Source organism: Aulonocara stuartgranti, assembly GCF_965226115.1.
Source record: "Aulonocara stuartgranti genome assembly, chromosome: 5".
NCBI classification, from domain to species: domain Eukaryota; kingdom Metazoa; phylum Chordata; class Actinopteri; order Cichliformes; family Cichlidae; genus Aulonocara; species Aulonocara stuartgranti.
In genome coordinates, this window is record NC_138943.1 from 7,596,361 (window position 1) to 7,611,713 (window position 15,353).

The 15,353-nt window shown below is 38.9% G+C and overlaps 1 protein-coding gene across 1 annotated transcript; it reads right to left on the minus strand.

Moving 5' to 3' along the window:
* Positions 1–323: 323 nt before the first annotated feature.
* Positions 324–11,294, minus strand: tspan2a (tetraspanin 2a). Its single transcript, XM_082534617.1, has 8 exons — positions 11,078–11,294; positions 8,575–8,677; positions 3,009–3,106; positions 2,015–2,089; positions 1,827–1,916; positions 1,659–1,730; positions 1,423–1,506; positions 324–1,345 (listed from the first exon to the last, which is right to left on the minus strand). Exons 1-8 carry the CDS (start codon positions 11,144–11,146, stop codon positions 1,280–1,282), a joined length of 657 nt encoding a protein of 218 aa, XP_082390743.1. The 5' UTR covers positions 11,147–11,294; the 3' UTR covers positions 324–1,279.
* Between the last annotated feature and the right edge of the window lie 4,059 nt (positions 11,295–15,353).

Genomic DNA, 15,353 nt, shown 5'->3' on the forward strand with positions numbered 1-15,353 from the left:
CTGTATGAGCAAGTACTAAGCAGGCCTTGTGTAGAGACATTTTGTCCAAATCCCATGACGCTTGATATTTTCTATAAACTTGATTTATAGAATATACTACCATCACTAGTATTTTCAGTAAATAGTATTATTAGTCAATATCCTTTAACTCTTGCCTTGTATGTGACTGAAATTTGTCATCCGTGGACCTAAACAGAACATTGCTCACATGTTCAGGTACTTCACTAACCACAAATTACAATGAAGTTCTTCTCAGCTTGTTCCACTTTACAAGAAGTGCACATGTGATTCATCTCCGAGGACAGAAGCTGAAAACATCTAAATAAAAGCACCCAATGTTTTTATTACGGTTAACAGTATGACAAACTATATTATTCTATAATTCACATCTTATTGGCACACCAACAAAATTTACATCCACAATAATTCACACAAAATGCAAACTAGCTCACTGTTACATCCCAAACATGCTCCAGAAGAGGTCAGCACAAAGCATTATTTAGCTGTCAGATGAATTTGGAGATTTACAACGCCGCAGTTTATCATGAGACCATCCTAACCCTTTGGCTTCAAATCATGTCTACACTTCAGCTATTGTGCTTTACGGTAGAAATACTTGAAAGTGGTGACAGGAAGCAAGCACTGGTGCAGTGTACATATTCAAATCAAAAGATATAGGCAAACAGTCCAGTAGTAGGAGGCTTGATCGTAACTAAATAAATAGGCACATGACGGAATTTTACTCTGCAAATTTACTCTGCAAAGGTAGGCTAGTCCTCAAAACGCTAAAGCACACAAAGTGAAAATAAGGATCCATATTTACAGCAATACTCCCCAGTCACAACATTCCTGTGTCAAAGAAGGCTTTGTGTGCTGTGTTGCATCTACAACGGCAGCACTTTGGCCTTTGCGGAGCACCGGCAGTCTAACAAAGACATGTTAAAAGTGAGGAATGTCACAGAGTCGAGCTAAAAGCAAAGCATGTGTTATGGAAAAGAAGAGGGAAGTGAATTTCAGTGCTGGTGGACTCAAGAAGAAGGTGTGATGTTAACGATCCAGCGTATCGTGTTGCATGTGGTCCGTGGATAAGTGGGAGCATTGAGACTTGTTGTTCTCTCTTTGTGATACTCGGAGGCCCTCCCCCACCGCACTTGTTTGGACTAAGAGAAGTGACTGAAATGTAACTTTGGTGTTTCCCTTCTCATGCAGACAAGTTGATTATGAAGGGCTGTGTAACCATATGATCAGGCGACGGTTGGGGGGGGGGTCAGCTCACCAATTATATAACCTCCCTGCTGTTTCTGATGGCACAACACAGGACCATACTGAAGATCATTCCTATAATCTGAAATCACAGACACATATTGTGGTTACCTGAGGAATATCGGTCACAATTAATTAAAAAACTCAAACTTTTCTCACCATGACTCCTGCAATACCAATCCCTATGTATCCAATGATATACAGCTTTTCATCGAAGAAGTCTGTTATTGCAGTCAGGCAGTCCTAATATCAAGCAAAAATAGCAAGAAACATTCATATCGATCATTCTGCACACAGCAAAGTAGGTTCATCACAGCAAATAGTGCTTCATTTTAAAATGGTGTTTTACTGCCCTCATGTGACTATGAAGTGTCCCTGCAGGCAGAGGGGTTTACCTTGACGTCTTCTGGGAAGTCTGCACACACATCACTGTTTGGCTCCAATGTGGAAACTCCGCAACAGTTCAGCTGCAAATATAAAAAGAAGTAAAAACAAAACAAAACACAACATGATTTTAATGGTATTGATTGCAACCCTGAACATGATGGCGAAGTTTTACTCACAGCTTTATAATAAGTCGTTACTATTGCAGTTCCATTTGGACTAGAGTCGAGGGTGGAGCTACTGTAAAACTTTTGGACTTCTTCAGAAATCTGTTATTAAAAGAAGAAAAAAAAGGGTTAGTTATGGGATTTAAAAAAAACGGAGAATATTTTTTGTTATTTTGTATTTAATCATCAAATAACTCCACCTGTTCCTTGTTTAGGAATCCAAACACACCAGCAGTGACTTCTGCTCCAAAGATTATCACAAGGCAAGCAAAGAACTGCAGAACAGAAACAAGGACTATTATCGCCCTCCTGACCCAGTATGAACCTTCCAGATCCCTCAGGTCATCTGGATCCGGTCTTTTATCAGTTCCCAGAGTCAGAACCAGACACGGAGAAGCTGCATTCAGCTTTTATGCTCCTTATATCTGGAACAAACTCCCAGAAAGCCTCAGATCAGCTGAAACACTCAGTTTATTTAAATCCAGGTTGAAGACTCACTTGTTCTCAGCTGCATTTGAATAAAGCACCAAATCCACACTTTTAAGCTTAAATTTCAAAACTTACATTTAACTACTGATTTTATCTACTGTTCTGATTTTATCTGTTTTGATTTTATATACTGTTTTGTTTGTTTGTTTGTTAATTAGTTAGTTAGTTTATTTGCTTGTTTTAATCAATTTTAAATCATGCTTTTTATTTGTTTTTGTTTCTAATGTCTCTGTAAAGCACTTTGAATCACCTTGTTGTTGAATTGTGCTATACAAATAAACTTGCCTTGCCTTGCCTTGCCTCTAGTGGGAGTCATCCACACACGCAACACAAAAACTAATCAGTGATTGATTCATTTATTGGGGAACAACAGTTGGCCATACAATTTTGTGGGCTGTTCCTGGTGATTTCTTCTGAAATCCCTTAGAAAGAAATGTATAATTCTGCCCTTTTATACAAATGGAGAAAACAAGGGCCTTGTTGTTAAAAAAAAAAAGATTACACTAAACTAAAGTTAATATTTGTCTATTATTCATTTGTTATTAGACAGCCTAATTCTATACATCTTCGCGATCACTCATCAGAAGCATACACATCAAGTTATTTCAGTGTTAGTACCAATTTAACGGTAATATCAATTTAAGCCTCATGGAAACAAATATAAAAATAATACAAATGCAATGAGAGGTGACGCTTTGAACCCACCAATGCAAGAAGACACTGAGACTCACGAATGGCCCCAAAACAACCTAAGAACCCCACGACCATCATCAACGCACCAGCACCAAGAAGGATGTACACGGCTGAGGAGAGAGACCAGACGATAGATCAGTGCATTTAAAATGAAAAAAATGGAAAATTAATGTTTTGTGTTTTATAAACAAGAAGATTGTGAAAGACATATGAGAAGCATCTGATCGTGGTGTTCTCAGTATCACATGGCTGCAGTTTATAGTTTCCACTGAGGGTGTCAGCGTGATGCAATGGTTGCCTTTGCTGGAGCAGAATTTATAAAAGGATTGTTTGTGTTGTGTTTGTAGGTGGAAGTATCTTCGGTAGCAGAACATCTCTGAATAGACTCACACAATTCAGTCTATTTATTAGGCTACTTTAAACAATGAATTTGAAGTTTTTCATGATCTGAAACATAGAATCTCTGGCACAAATGAATTATGTTCTTAACGTTACATTATAGCATCTCTGATCACTTGAAAAAAGGTGGGTTGAACAAAACACAGTTCTGGACTCTTTCCTGCTCTGGGCAGCTACAGAAATAGCTTGAAGTCCTGTCCGTATATAGAGTAGCTGTCTAAAGCATAGGCAGAGTCTGTTCAAAATCATAATCAAATTTGAAAGAAAACTAATAGGCCTAGAGAGCCCACTGAGAAATTATGCTTCTAATTGACTCTTTTGATGCATTAGTAGGGTTTCCAGTTACTTAGACTTTGTCCATTCATGCTCCTGCAGGGTGAAGAAGCACACAGATGCCATCTGTCCTCCAAAATCTAATTTTCAGAGGGCTTGATTGCTGCAGATTTTAACTGCGTCTGCCACCATCTATGCCCTCCTCAAGCCTGAGTGACGTCACCCTCTCGGTCTACTCCCCTGCTTCTAGTCCTTGCAACTGAGCCCCCTCGCACTGTAACTATACACCAAGCAGGTCCCTTAGGTCCATGCTAAGGGCCTAATCGGTGACACAGGCAGCAACCACTGCAGCAATTTAATTAATCCACATGGGGCAAATGCAAGCTGTTGTTTTCTTGCTGTGCGACAAAAGGGAAGGTAAAGACGAGGCGAATACACTGCTGAGCTGAAGGGATCTATAGGGATACAGAGCTTCAAAGAAAGTTGTCTGGGTAAGCAATGGAAAATATAATGGACCATGAAAGCTTTCAATTTATATACAATTGTCTACACAGAAGTGATCTCAGCTGCTCATTTTTCCCCCAACACTTATACACTTACTTTAATATCTGCTCTTTGCTCTTCACTCATTAAATGCAGAGGTATCTACCATCTACCAGACACCTGCCAAGTGCACTTCCTGCTTCGCGTATCTTTTAGAAATACAAATTATTGAGTATAAACATCTGTAACATCTCTCAGTTTAGCTCCATCTCTATCTTATATACACATGTAATGGCTGTTTACACACTAGAGAGTAACAAAGGTGATAGAATGGAAAATGAAACCCTCAGAGAGAAGGCTGCCACTTTGCCTTATTATGGTATCACTCTGTTTAGTCTCATTGCTAGAAGTGGGAGCAACAGTCAGTTGTTTTGCCCAGGAAGCTTATAACGTTTGGCTGCAAAGGCACAAAGTTATCCTCTGCAGAACCCAAGTGTTTCCAGTTAAATGCCGGATTTATGGGCTTGTGTTGTCCATTTGCAGAAAGAGCAATTGTGGGAATTCAGCCCATGCAGAGGCTATGGAGGTGCACTTGCATGTATTTCTCCGAAAGACAACAGTTAGTTTGATGACACTGAAGGAAACTGTGGAATTCACCACAAATAAGAAAACACACCAAAAAAAAAAAAAAAAAATACCCCCAAAACCCACACACAAGTAATTCAGACAGTGGCTTGGTCAGCTTTCTGCTTGACTTCACTACAAAGAAATTCCTTGTATGCTATAACCTCAGTTTTTTCTAGAACAGAGACTAAGTTTAAGGGAAAACACTACAGAGTGCAGCCCGCATTGCTGGTTTATGTGGACTACCAACAAACTATCTTGGCGCCATCTTAACACAGCCACAAACATCTGCATTAGAAGGCAGGAGAAGTAGAAGATTTATATGATGGAGACATGAGTTTTGGGTTTGTGAGCCCACTAGTATTAGAGGATCCCTACTGATGATACAGTAACAACTGATATCAGGCATACAATTGGCTCATAACTGGCTGACAACTAGACCTGCCATCAGCATACTCCTCTACCCAGTTTGTGAAGCATGTTTGTCTCGTACAGTAGCCAGAAAAACAAGATTTCCAGATCACACCCACCCTCTGAGATTTTTTTCCACACAGTTACATATTAGTCATAGTCACAGCATCTCGTTTTAGAGGTGGCAATAACAAACTCTCTGTCTAGCTCTCTCCTTCCCTTCTGAAGCCTTCCAGGGTTTCTGCCAGTTTTTTAATCAGCTATTTTACCTCCAAAATATTGATCAGACCAACATATGCTCCGGTTTTAACTGCACTCCAAATGTTCTTTAATCAAGAAAATGTAATTCACATTACATTTGATTTGCTTAACCTAAAGTGAGAAATATAATCACTGCAAATGGGAAAGTGAGGAGGGGACGGTAAAGAACAGTGGGACAGAGAATTTGATTAAAATGACTCATAAAGATGTAACACAGTAACAGAGAAATTCCAGGATATTTGCATATCAAATAAAACCAAGCTGGAGAGAAGTTACCTCATCTGGAGTACACTGCATCAACAGATGACTTAAGTAACATGGTACTTTTTATTTTCTACTGTATCTTGAAACGTTTTAGGTTGTAATCTTGGCAATATGATCGTAAGTATAATCGAAAACACTGCCTTTGGTTGCCCTGTGCTGCTTCCCCCTCCCCTCTTCTTTGCTCTATTTTCATTTTTTACTAGGTTTGCAAGCAGGATATAGTCTTCTGTCACTGGCCCCACCCAACCTGCTACGCATGTCCTGAGAGAGGCAGCCAGTTCCACGAAGGCAGAGCAGAGAGCTGATGAAGTGAAGTCACCATTTTAGGTCATGGCTTAAACGGGAGTAACAAGAATAGGCTTCATTCTAATCATCGGCTCCCACACACTGTCAGAGAGAAGGCCTATTGTATGGAGTGCTGAACACTAGCTGTTTGTCTTGTCTACTGTATGTTTTAATAATCTACTGTGTGAGCTTTGCAAAGACACTCTTATACGATATTTCAGCAAACAGACAGAGCTGTTCATTAATCAGTTAAAGGCTCTCGTGCATCGTTTGTACATTTTTCTGACTGGTCGTTTTTATGTTATTTCAGTCGAATCAAAACCAAATAAGCATTTATGTCAAGATTTGAATTTCTTCGTATCCCACGAACAGGAGAATTGCCACTAATGGAAAGTTTCAATCAGTTTATCACATTTCACTTCCTCTGTGCGCATACTTTAGCCACTTTCAAAGTGAAAGTGAAGAATTGAGGGCTTCGAATGACAAATTCCTTTAAACAGGCCTAGTAACTGTGGACATGTTTTAACTTACATGTTTTATTAAACAAACTTTCCTTGTGGTTTGTGCAAAGAAGTAAAACATCTCGATGCGCTGAAGATAAAATGTGGCTGTTAAATGTCAAGCAGTACTTCAAGGGTTCTTCATACTTGTAAGGGATAACAGTACCAGACATTCGGTCTCATCCGCATGTGTAGCCTACACGTGTATTTACTTCTCTGTATGTGGGATTTTTTAGGGCACCTTTAAAATGTTACACATTGAACATTTATTTAACCCTTGTATGGTGTTCGGGTCTGTGAGACCCGTTTTCAGTTTTTCTCAAAAGAAAAATTAAACAATTAATTCTATTTTCAACCTGAAATTCATTGGCTTTGGCTTATTTTCTGTGAAGAACATAAATCCGAACTAATTTTCAATGACCTCATACTGTACCTCCCCCCACGCATTTACATTACATACAAGGTGTTGGGGTCCACTGGACCCAGGTCTAATAAAAGTGTTGAAAGTGTAGGTCCTGTGTTCCCACACTCTGTCTTCCTCCTTTCTGGTGCTGCTGATAGTGTTTTCTTCCCCTCCTGCTCCGCACAAAGTTGCAACATTGTTGGAAATTCAACTACCAACACCGTCTGCTCTGACATCTCACACATTTTACCCTCTTTCTCGAGGGATCCAAATTTTATTTTCTCATACCCTGTCCCACCTGCAAATTAGGGGCATAATACTATAAATAAGACTTTGCCAGTGTGGTTCTTTATCACAACTGATCAAGATGGCAAAAGATTATCTGCTGCGAGGGCCATCCAATTGATTTTGGAAGAGAGAGGGGCTTCGGATGATGATGTTGACAAAGAGGTTTCAGAATATTTCACATTTCTGAAAATTCAGAGTCTGACAGTGACTTTGAAGAAGAGGATGAGGTTGAGCACCATTTAGTAACAAAACGAAGACGAACAAGCCCACCAGACAGCAAGTGAAGAAATATGGATGTCAATAACTGGTGAAATTGAATGGTCTTCTTGCACAAGAAATGAGCCACCCTGCAGAGCTGCTACTGTGATAAGCCAGGGCCAACACGGCTGACAGTTACTCATGTGCAGGACATCAAGTCTTCATTTGAGCTTTTCATCCCAGATTCCATCCAGAAAATTATTCTGGATTGCAGTAATCTAGAAGGAAGGTGTGTTTTTGGAGAGAGGTGGAAGGAGATGGACCAAATTCATCTAAGAACCCCAAAGGCCTACTTTGGGGTTCTTATCCTTGCAGGAGTTTTCAGGTCCAAAGGGGAATCGACAGAATCCCTGTGGGATGCAGAAACCGGCAAGAACCTTTCCGTGCATCAGTGTGTCTGGAAAACTTCCACAAAATTTCCAGGATTATCCATTTTGATAACCGAGACGACAGACCAGCTCGACGGCAGAGAGACAAGCTAGCTGCCATCAGGACAGTGTGGGATAAGTGTGTGCACCACCTCCCCCTGTTTTACAACCCTGGGCCTAATGTCACCATTGATGAGCAGCTAATCCCATTTAGTTGTGAAACATATTGCTTCACGTGTAAATGTGTTGTCTTTCCACTCACTCCACTTGATTATAACTGATTTATTTTTTTATAACATTTTATTTAAAAAAAAAAAAAAAACGAGAAGCACATTAATTCATAAATGTGATCTAACAAAGGGAAAGGGAAAAAAATAACCATGTTTACTGTTCATATGTCTTGTAATTGGGATGAAGTAAACATCTGTTGAGTAATTTAACATAAAATTTTTTGATAGTGTTAATTTGGAAAGCCAAAACTCTAGCGGGTCCACCAGACCCATGAACACTGGCTGAGTAACAAAAATATGAACACCACACAAGGGTTAATGTAGATAAACATGTAGGGATGTTTCATCTCATTTTCAAGGGGGTCCATGTAATCAAGATGGTGTAATCAAGATCCATCAAGATGGTGAACTGCTGAGAAGAAATTGGATCCATTTTGGATTTTAGTTTTTTTTATCCACATCCACATATATGTTTTATTCTGCAGAAGATGAGACAGGCATATGTATGAGGCTATAGAATCTCTGACATACCTATGAAGAAGGTGTAGGGGGCGCCATCGCCTGTCAGGAGGTCCACTGTGTTTGGGTCAAACCTAAGCCACAGTCCCACCGCCAGCACCAACAATCCAGACACCTGGGGATTGATAAATTATACAATCAAAATTATTTGTGACTTTATAGTTCTGTTGATTTGATGAGTGGTAAGTAGCAGTTCTTCTGTTTGTGCAGAAATAATTTCACAGTTAAACAGTGAGCACTTTCATGTTTTCTTTTAGTCTTTATTTATCACGAGGTAGTTACGATTCTGCAGGTGATGCTAAAGTGGCTAATAATACTCTTAGGCTCCCCCCCCCCTCCTTCTATTTAACAGGAGGGGGGGGGGGGGGGGGGCAAAAAAGTGTCTATGCTGAGTAGCATCTTTCCTCTCCAGGAGAGCTTGGCTTACCATAACACATTTGATTGAAACCAGGTTTTACTCTGAGAAAATGAATCATTTTAACCTCCTACATAACATTATTTAAACATCCAAAAATAAAGCCAAAACGAATAAAAGGACAAATGTGGATTAAGGGTAAAAGATATTGTCTGTGTCATAGTTATATATTAATCCTAACCATGTTCCTTATATGTTCTTTCAGGACAAGTGTCACATGTTATATGCAGATGAAAAAAAATTCATCTTCAAAATTTTGTAAAAGCATGGAATCCCAAGCAGCACATCTTCAGTAACACTCTCAGATCCTTTTCCTGACTTGCTCTTCAGATTCAGCCAAACTAAAGAGTGGAAGTGTCTTCTGTTAGTTCAATTCAGTTCGATTTTATTTATATAGCGCCAAATCACAACAAAAAGTCGCCTCAAGGCGAAGGAACAAAACTCAAGCTGCAGCTCCAACCCTCACTGCAGGAAACTCAGTCCGGACTGGGCCACTCTTTTTTTTTTTTTTTTTAGGAAGGTTTAGTGAGGTACTCTGACAATAAAATGATTGAAAATAAGGCCACGCTGCAACAACAGCCCATGCATCCTCATGGCCCATCAAAGTACCACATTTGAACACAAGAATTAGCATCAGAATCAGCGGTCCATCTCCCATGGTGCATTTCAGCCACAGGCTGTGCCAGCCTCACAGTGCCTGGGTGATGTAACTCACACTGGCATTGGCTGCTTGTTGGCTCTGCACCCCAAAATGACAGCGTACTGTACGCCCCTTTTGGCTACAACCACAACAGCTATGCTTTCAGTCCCAAAACTGCCGAACAAAGAGGCTGCTGTCACTTTGGATGACACAAGTGATCGTCTTACAGAGCACAAATGAGTCAATGCAGCCAGTTAAACTCACACTGTATCATTTAGCAGTAAAATATTGAGTATCTTTTGCAAGAGACAATAATGAAAACCAAACAAGAGTAAACCCAAACAGGCTCTTTGTTAATGACCTAATAAATGTATCTATTTATCTAAACACATCACTGATTGAAAATGATAATAGGGGGGGGGGGGGGGTTCTTGCAGCCTCAAGTAGGGGCAAGAGTTTTCCTTGATGTTCCCAAACTCAGGGTTGATAAGTTTATGAGATACATTTGTGGGGTGAACAGAACAAAAAACAAAAAAGGCAAACCTAAAACCTTATTGGAATACTTATATTCTTTGATTCACGCAGAATATAAAAGAATACAAAAAGAATGAATCTTGATCCAATGTTTAAGGTTGCATACTACAGTCTACATGCAAACTGACAAAATATTAGAAGCTTAAAAGTACTTCTCTGACACATTTAGCCTTCTAAACACCAAGAAACATGTCATATGAGAAGTCACTGGCATATAATCGAAAGTGAATCTGAGTCACGGGGAATCTTATCTGAGCAGCACTGCAGACCAAAACAAAAACCTTTCATGATGTTCCCCAAATAGATTAACCCCGCATGTAAAAGAAAAACAAAAAAAAAAGCACCCTTCACACGCCTGCAGCAGGAAAGTCACACCTCAACGTCAAATCATGAACTGGGATCTGTGTTGGAAAAGTAGCTCTGGTGTATTTGTTGCAGCATGTACTTGGTGCAACAATAAATCATGACCAACTCTAAAGCAGCAGCCACTAATGAACGCAGATGAAAAGAAGACTCTGGGTTATATAACTGAGGTTTGGTTTGAGAATTTTGGGAAACAGTGTGGAGTCAGAGGGAGACGGTGTGAACAGAGCAGGTGCATTGAGGCGGTCTGCCAGACAACATTAACTCCTAACTGTACGGAATAACAAAGGCTGCTGTATTTAAAAGCCATACCAAATAATATCAATAGACGGACTTTCAGCCTTCAGTACATTGAACGTGTAAACAAGGCTAGGAACAAACAGGTTTTTCACAAGGCAACGAAACTCCACAGTCGCTTAAAAATAAACCGAATCAATTTCACTTCCTAAAGAGAAAACAACAAAACAAATAAATAACCATAAAAAACAACAAAAACGGTGATCCGGCTTTTTCAGAGAGAAACAACGTTAATTCTTGGCAAACCGCTGCCGAAGCGGACTTACCCAGAAGATGATGTTGAAAGCGAAAAGCAGATATTTCACACATTTCATCCCACCCTGCACTTTGCTCATGATGCCACCTGATTTGTCGGAGTCTCCGATCTATTGCGCGATTCCTTCTTATTTTGCAGCGTCTTTCAGCTGGACATCAACCCATGCAATGAAGACCTGCGCCGTTACACCATCCAGACACGAAACATGCGCACAAGTGCTGCTGCACGCCATCTGCACACGCCCATAAGCGTTCGCGAGTGCTGAGGTACCCAAGGTGGGGTTCAGGGACGATCTGGGATCCCTGAGAGAGACACCAAGAGGTCTCCCAGCGAGAGCAGAGAGGGGTTCATTTGTGTGTTCGACACCAATGATTTGGGCTTAAAAATAAATAAATGAGGGGAAAGCCGGTGGTATGGGTTAACCAGCATTGTTACGAAGATAATATTTCTTACAACATGGTTGATCATATGTTTTGCAAGTAAAAAGAATTTTGTAATCGTGACTGAATACCGAATTACACAACAATACATGTACAACTGGTGAAACAAAAACATCTGTTTGCAGTATTTATTTTAAATTCTACTTTGAAGTGAATATGGTAGATTTGAACTTCAGGTTAGTAAAGTCTTGAGGAGCTACTGCACATCTTGGCATAGTCTTGCATTACATGAAAATTATATCAGTGTGACAGTATGACACTTTGGATTCCACTACTTATGTGTGTGACCTTTACATTAGACGTTGGGCAAGAATTTATCATGGAGACACTTTTAACATTGTCCTCTGCCAGTCACTGATATCCCTGTTTGTGTGAAAATAGCTTCTTGTGTGCACCTACAACACATAGCCAGGATTTTGGAGATGTTATTATCTGATCTCTTATGTAGACCTGTTGTTCTTGCTAGGACGGCATATTACAAAAAGTTTGGCGGTAAAACAAAGAATAAGCCATGTTTGAAAATGGGCAATAGTTTCGACTTTAAATTAGATACAAATGTAGCAGGTACACAGTCTATAAATAGAAAGATTAAGCTTTGTAATTTTAAAAGCTATGTCCAGTATGTAATCTTTCCCCACATGACTAGTCAGGTGTAAGACTAAGTAGCAGACAGTTCTCAGGAATACATTTGAAAATATGGAACGCTCTTAACAACACGTTTAATTTTGAGTGTGCCATTCATGATTCCTCTTTAGACTTGCATACCCAAATACTACCACTGATAATGTTAAAAAGAAGATAATCATTAGGCATCTCAGTATATTGATGTTTGAAAAAGAACCTATAGTATAAGATGGAACAACCATTAGGTGAAGGTGGGAAGGAGAAACTCCATTTTCACAGGAAGGAACCTCTATCAGATGGCTCGGGCAGACGCTGTCATCTGCTGTGACTGGTTGTGAGTGGGGAGAAAGAGGAGAGAAAATGGAGAATGGAGGAAGACAAGAAAAAACACAAACTATGAGGCAAGTCTGGACTTTATTTACTGTAAACCTACTAATGCTTTCACTTTGTGCGAATGTAGGACCTATCCCGGTCCTACATTCAACCATTCATTTGCTTTTCTCTTAATAACCAATATTTTTGTATGCAATGTTTTTAAGCTTTCTTCTTTTCTTACTTACTTTCTTTGTTAAATTCAAATATTTGAATATATTCTTTTTAATTTTGCAGTGCTTTTAAATAATAATACATTTTAAATCTTTGCTTATGTGTCTAAGTGTTGTTTTTTTTGTTAATTTACAACAACATACCAATAACCAAAATGATCAGCAGCAGCAGCATTGACATGTTTTTATTGTACTTTGGCTAAACACATGCAAAAGTAATGACATTGAGCCTCATGTTAAACTAACATAATAAACATCAAATATGTTATATAGTCTGTACATGATCTCAGAATTAGTGTGACAAAAGACAAATTTCTTTTGGCCTGAGATAAAGTTAATGTACTAAAATACAGATGGGTTTAAATGCTTGACCCCTACAGAGGATGTAGTTATGCTGTCGGGATCATTATGTGAGACTTTAGGACCGCTCTCTTGGCCTGGACGAGTGATTGAAAACCTTCAGCTTCGAAGTGACATACATATCTTTTACTAATCTCCAGTGGCTCCCTGTGGCTTTGACAAAACAAAGCAACAAAAAAACACAATTAAACATTTTTTTTTAGTTCTGCATCATTGTTATATGTGTATTATAGACAGAATTTTAAGAAAGAAAATAGTTTTAATATTTTATCAGCTAAAATGTAAAATCTTAGTCCCTGTCTTCAATCTTAGACTCTTAATTTTGTTTATTCTTAGTAAAGGTGCATATGGATGTACATCCTACATACAAATATCTACTCCCATGTCCCCCTATAATTTAACCACAGGCTGTAACTTTATTTAAAAGGCTATGTTACATTTACTATAAGTAAAAGTTGAATAATTATTGTTGTTGTTGTTGTTGTTGTTGTTGTTGTTGTTGTTGTTGTTGTTGTTGTTGTTAAAAGCAGAGATTTTGTAGCAGCACACTGGACAGAGTTTTCCACTAACATCTTCAACACACCTAAAATGAAGGAATATAATTTGGAATAATCCAGCCAGATGTGGGGCTTAGAGAATCAACACCAAAGCACAATGAAGCTCTTCTTATGACACATACTAAGACACCTTAGTTGATGCTGTCTCATTCACCCTTAAATAGAATGAGTCTAAATGAACATTGCCTAAAAACAAAGTTAGAGTGAACATCTTTCATAAGTCAGTGCTTAAAACATGAAGACTTTATTAATATAATATATCATATTAATAATAATGCAAGCTGATTCCTGTGAATGAAGAGTATGTATGGAGATTTGCCAGTGCTCTTCTGTGCCTTCTTTGCAGGACGGAGGGAGGTCATCTCGGGGTCACACGCTTTGTGACATGCAAGCTTCTCTTGTTTGTAGTGCCTTTGTTTGCTGCAGTGATGTGGGAGGGAAACAGCGACCCTCCCTGTATGTCTGCCAGAGTATCAGTGAGAATCAGCATGGGTGGATCATGAGACACATCACATCACTGCCTACCACCTCTATTTTCTTTCTCGCTCTCTCAAAAAAAAAAAAAAGAAATCAAACAGGACTCAACAAACACAAGGAAAAAAGTATGACAATGACAGCAGTTCTCCTTTTTTTTATAGAGATAAACAGATGGCATTGTACACACTTGAATTACAAATGATTAATAGTTTCCATGTGACCCAGAATAAGATCATTGGACTGGATGGGTGTTAACCCGATATCAGTTCGGTTACCCAATCCTGTCATGAATTCAGGACTGTAATTATCACTGCGGAAGTGCATCCAAACTGAAACGATATCCTCAGGGTATAATGGAGCCATAATCCCATTATCCCTCCACCGACACACTGTCCTTACCTCCTCACCCTCTTCTACTGTTCTTGATATGTAAATGAGGTGCAAAAATGTAACCTGATCTCCATACGGTGCAAGTATGAGTCATCCTATGAGCCAAGAGACACCAGAGGTGAAGTGCAGTCAAATCTCACTTTATATTTTTTCTTTGAACAGGCCGTGCTAAACCTCTAATTAGAAAAATGGCCAATTACTGTTTCAAAAGACAACTTTAGTTAGAACAAATAACTGACGAAAATAGCAAAATACAGTTATCTTTAGTTCCTTTGCAATGCATATAAACAATGTCACTCAAAATATTTAAGTACATTTCCATACCCCTAATGTGCACCGCTAGAGTAAGAGAAAACCTGTACGCAACAGAAAAACGTCTATGCGTTTCATTGTCTCCATCCAGTGGACAGAGCTCGAAATATCAAGTCTCTCAGCTGTGGTTTGCAGACACTACTTATGAAAGAGGCCACTTTGTTTCGGTCTTTATGCAGTTATCTTTATCCTTGCCACAATGCTCACTTTGAATGGATCTTAAATTATAAATCTATTAGTTGATATGAACAATTTATGCATTTTAAATTTTATTCAGCCTTTACTTTTACTGGACCTTTCAAACAAATTTCAGTATCTTAGCAAGGTAGGATTACTGCGTCATACTACACAATTATATCTATGAAATTATGTAAGCTCAGGTACCTTGTTAGTACATTCATAACTTAATCCATCCTAAAAACGATACCCGGAAATAACCAATAACAAAAATAAAAGGCTCAATAATAACAACAGCATTATTTTCTTGTGTTCAGGACTAATTTTAAGACAAAAAACGTTATGAATGTATTAAGTAACAGTAGGTCAAACCATCTAATTAAATTACACCTTCTGGAAGATGT

What these genes read in the sequence shown, in the direction of transcription:
- tspan2a (XM_082534617.1), bottom strand. Translation starts at nt 11,146, where the DNA reads ATGAGCAAAGTGCAGGGTGGGATGAAATGTGTGAAATATCTGCTTTTC. An exon ending in CTTTCAACATCATCTTCTGG is followed by an intron (nt 8,678 to 11,077) that starts GTAAGTCCGCTT and finishes ATCAATCCCCAG; the next exon opens with GTGTCTGGATTGTTGGTGCT. An exon ending in CTCAGTGTCTTCTTGCATTG is followed by an intron (nt 2,090 to 3,008) that starts GTGGGTTCAAAG and finishes TCTGTTCTGCAG; the next exon opens with TTCTTTGCTTGCCTTGTGAT.